This window comes from Limulus polyphemus, unplaced genomic scaffold (genome assembly GCF_000517525.1).
Source record: "Limulus polyphemus unplaced genomic scaffold, Limulus_polyphemus-2.1.2 Scaffold970, whole genome shotgun sequence".
Taxonomy (NCBI): domain Eukaryota; kingdom Metazoa; phylum Arthropoda; class Merostomata; order Xiphosura; family Limulidae; genus Limulus; species Limulus polyphemus.
Window position 1 is genome coordinate 266,329 of NW_013666580.1, and position 5,114 is coordinate 271,442.

At 32.3% G+C, this 5,114-nt stretch overlaps 1 protein-coding gene across 2 annotated transcripts in view; it reads right to left on the minus strand.

Moving 5' to 3' along the window:
- Nucleotides 1-5,114, minus strand: part of LOC106461489 (clotting factor B-like) — a 58,991-nt gene that overhangs the window by 44,967 nt on the left and 8,910 nt on the right. For both annotated transcript variants that reach the window (XM_022388460.1, XM_013921313.2), the window contains exon 2: nt 1,254-1,325. In XM_022388460.1, the coding sequence (XP_022244168.1) occupies nt 1,254-1,296 (43 nt within the window). In that variant the 5' untranslated portion in view covers nt 1,297-1,325. The remainder of the gene's footprint in view (nt 1-1,253; nt 1,326-5,114) is intronic.

The following is a 5,114-nucleotide window of genomic DNA, read 5'->3' on the forward strand; positions in this document are numbered from 1 at the left end:
GAGCAATTACTAGAGCATTCCCGAAAGAACAAGATAGTTCTAGAAGCTAGAGGGCGCCACAGTGGTCACGTGACTCGCTGACGCAACAATATTATTAATTACAAAAGACTTGCTCCTCTTTAGTGGACAAATTTGTCAAGAAACTATACTAACAATCCCCCAAAGACCAACTCAGTGTAGAAAGGCTTAGTGATGACTTACTTTGTGGAAGGAAGGAACATATGCATCAAATATACTGATAGATTACTATTTGCACTAAACTTACCCTTGTATGTATAAAATTACGTGAACATGAAAAAAGAAAGAAACCACGCAACAAAACAGATTACAAATCAGTTTATTCACTAATATTTTAATGTTGAAAATTAGAAATTGTATTGTGTTGTAGGTATTGTAAAATTTGTAACAATGAACACGCTATTTTTCCTTATGATATAGTCATTTTTTTCTTTTTTGAATTTATTTATATATATATATACTTATATGGCAGTATATCACCATGAGAATCGAAACCAATCTTGATAACTGGCTACTCTACACTTAAATATTATGTGACAAACAAAAAGTACCATCAAAGCGATGACAATCTTCCGAAATCTTAAGCCTAAAATTATTAAGTCTTTATAAAATTTACAAAATTATATTACAAACGTGTTTTTATAGAGTAAAACTCGTAAATTGAGCTTCCACAGTACTATAGTGTTGTTGTTAATGAATTCTTGTCGGCATAGGCTACTTAAAAAATTAAAATAACTAACATATGTACAATTGTTGGTAATTTTAACTGATTGTTTGTCTCTTTAAGCACAAGCTGCCCAATGGGATACCTGGGCTCTGCCCACTACGGGGATCGAAATCCGATTTTTAGTGTCGTAAGCCTGCAGACTTACCGTTGGGTCATTGTTTTTTTTTTGGGGGGGGGGGGGCAGTAAGTTTTAGAATTTTGCGCCAAACTATAAAATAGCACGTAGTCGATCCTAATTTGGAGATCACAGACTAGAGAAAAGGCAGTTAGTCAACAGAGCCCATCCCCTACTCTTGGTATACTCTTATCTGGTCGAAATGTGTGGAGAGAGTTTTTTGCTAATGGGACGCGAACTATGATCTTACACTCGGCCCGACGTGTATATAGAGCAACACGTTTAATTTGAACATTCTACTGAATTGTAACTTTAACTAAGCAAACACAATATAAATTGTATGAAATAAAAAAACAGTATGTCATTGTACTAGAAATAAAAAAAATCAATTACCTAAAGCATGAATGCTTCTTAGGAAGATTACTTGGAACTTCATGTTCTTCCTGAAGAGAGGTGCAGTTTGGTCTAGGGAAAATACGAGATCAGGAAACTCAAATGACTGAACAATTCGATAAAAAGAAATAAAATATCGCTTTAAGATTTACTTTTTATTAGAATTAATAATTAAGAGATATTGCTTTTCACAGTTTTATCTACTCCTTAGACTCCAACTGCTGGCTAATTTATAGTTATCAATTTTGGATCCAGTTTCCTGATAGCTAACATTTCTTTGGTTCTTGCATTTTGTTCGTTGTTTGAACTGAATAATTTTAAAGTTGTTTTCGTGCACATTCTTAGTGTAAATAGCAGCATATCTTTACAGATTACAAACATTAATCTTCAAATACTTATTTACACACTGCTCTAAACGATCCGTGGTTGATCCAACATAATCTATCCATATCGAAAACAAACATACCCAAAAACAAAGTAAGATCGTTGAAATTTATTAATTTTCTCCTTCATTTTGAAAATGTATCTATTCACAACACTGATTTTAAAGCCACGCCCACCGAAATGTGAAGAGAGTTTGGTTTCAAAACATTTTTGATTTTGATTTCTCATAATACAATTATCTTTAGCCATATCAAGCCCGGCATGGTCAGATGGTCAGGGCGCTGGTGGAGGCTGGTGTTAAATAAGTTTTGAACGTCGTGGCCCATTTTACGAGGGGGTGTACACATATAATTAAAGGCTGTGGTTTCGCTAGATAGTAGATAGGGACAGTGGGAATCTTGTTAATCTATTCATGCGCGTCACTAATTAGATGACGAGGCATTTGGCTACCTTAAGAGAGTCATCTGTTTGATCTATGATATGTTCATAATTTTAAATGGTCATCATAATTGTTAATATCAATTTTCAAAGAAAAACAAACTTGGGTTATTTTTTTCATCAACTGTAATCTAAATACCAGTATGTTGTTTATTTAAATATTCTAAAATAGATTCACATGTTCTTGTTTCTTAAAAATATTGTTGCGTCATCGAGATCATGTGACTGGTGTGGCGCCACCTATTTTCTAGAACTATTCTGTACCTTGGCGAATGCTCTAGTATTTACTAGATATAGGGTAGTCTGGTATATAAAAGAGGGTGACAACGTGACGGGAGAATAATAATGTAATGTGTGTGTAGATAGTGAGTAATCGAACTGCAGTCAGAGAGAGACGTATTGTTGAAGTTAACGTTCGTTGATATAGCGTTTGTTTTAGCGCGAATGTTGAAAATAAATGTATCGTAAAGTTGTATTCGGAAATAATAAACCAGTTTTATTAAGTAAGGACTTGTGTCGCTAAAGTTTCGTCGGAACGAAGTTACGGAAAGTTAATTAACGAACGGAGACGTAACAATATCAACAGTATTATAATTTGGTATCTAACACGTTTATAATCCTCTGGACGGTTATACTCAACTACTTTTCTTCATGATAACCCAAAAAATGTTTGTTAAACTATGTTTCTAATTTTGGGCCACAGCAACAACATGTGTTTGCTCATAAATACTGTTATACTTGTAATGATATTTCAAAGTAGTCAAGAGTTGATAATCTAATAAAAACATTTGTATTTCTATAAAGAAACAAAACATATTATTTGTATACAAATACTCGATAATGTTTGTTTGTTTGTTTGAGGTTAAGGACAAAGCTACAAAATGGGCTATCTGTGCTCTGCCCATCACGGGTATCAAAACCCGGTTCCTAGCGTTGTAAATCCGCAGACATACCACTGTTCCACTAGGGTACATACTCGATATTAAAAGTTGCTCAAAAAACTTGTTCATCAAATCATAAATCCACCAACTCTTTAGAGATCTGAAAATTATTCTTACCGTACATTTATTCTTTCCAAATACTTTAATAAAAAGTTACAAAACCTCAAAATTTCTGTTTATAATTGCCCAGGTTCGATACTAATCGCTTAATGGGAAAATTATTTTTGAATTTTTAGTAAACCATACAAAATATATACTTCTCAGTCTAATATGTTTGAATACTGTATTATTAATAACTTAATGTTTCTTTAATTTTAACAAATATCTTTGTCATTAAACTTCGCTTGTGGATCAAAATCAAGTTTTCTAAATGATAACTTTATAACTTCTCCATTCAAAATAAGTATGCCATTCCATTTTTCTTGTTTAATTATAACTATTTCTTTGTTTTGACTTAAACAGTTAATAGTTTTAGTTTCTTCCATATTTATATTAAATTTTCTTTTATACGAATAAACATGAGTTAATGGTTGACCTTGATATTTGTGTTACAATACTTATCAAAATTTCTTCCATTTTTTATATACATAAGATTGTCCTTTAGTTTTTCATGAGTTTTTCAAACATACAACATAATTACAATAGCTAACTTTTAATGGTGATATTGGAAACTAATTCTCTAGATAATACGTTATTTTCTATATCTGTGAACATATACCGAGGTACGTTTTGTATAACTTTATTTGGATCATCAATGAATGTTTTGACAGCACTCTCTGGTATTTTTAAATAATTTAATTTATTTAAGTGGCTGAATCCGGTTTGTTTTAATGTTCATTATTCGCTGTTTCTATGCAAGGTTTACTTTATAATGAGGTTTATAAATCTCTTCTAAGCCACAAGTTTACTCTACATTTTTTATTATGTCTACTCTTAAATTGTATTTTATTATTTTCCAAAATCGTCTGCTGTGCTTTATAATAGTAGTTACTATCTTTTAATTTTTCGTTACATGTCTTAATTAGGAGAAACTTTGGTGTCAATCTCAATCTCTTACATTTGTTCAAAAACTCTAAATGTGATCCATTCTTTTGGGTCTTTAAAAAACGTTTCCTAACCAATTCTGATTATTTTTAAAGTATAATTATTACATCCTTCCTTATAATACCTACTATAGAAGAAAAGTTTTTAAAATTATTTTTATTATAAATAAAAAAATAGATACTTATAATTAAAAAAATAAAATATTGTAAATACAAGACCCTCCTACTGGGACGATTCATTTGTTATGCATGAATGATATTCTCAGGTTAAGCTGAATTCGTCAAGGTATATTAGGTATATCCGCTTTAGAACAGGAGAATAAGAATAGATTACAAAGTAATATTGAATTTAGCTATCCTAACTAAATTAAATGGAAAAATAAACAGACTGAACAAAAACACATTAGGACATTGTATGGTTGCCATCTATTGGACTCGTGAATCTATCGACTGGTTTTCTTCCCTTAAAATAGCTTCCGGTCAACCAACCTGCTGTGTAGTCCTTATCTAAAGTTTTTACTTAACGAAAAATACTGGATTTACTCGTTACAGCCAATGCTTCCCATATGACTGACCACTCCCATTCAACATAATGTAATCTCTAAGTATCACCCGCTCTACCAGTTGTTGCGTATCTGCTTGTTTGATAATTTCCGGTATAAATTCTTTTCGAGGAACTTCAGCCATACAAGTTCTTTCCTGATTAAACCAGTTTATTCTTCCTCGATACAAACTTTTAGCACACAGTAAATTCACAATCAGTACGTTTCTTGTCACTTTAAACTTAACTACTTTTATAATACGCGCTATAAATCACAACGATTCACAATCTCGGAAACACCCACTAGCTCGAAACAGAATCGTAAATCACCCGGAACTCTCTTTATTCAATCATTAATTGTTGGTTTTCTCTTCCAGGCTTAAATACCAACGAAGGGAGCGTCTGGAATACACTCGGACTCCCTGATCATTCATGATCATTCGAGAAATTCAATCACGCACGTGTTAGCAGCATCACGTGACTTCTGCTGTCGTAACACTGCCCCTTCCTTAGT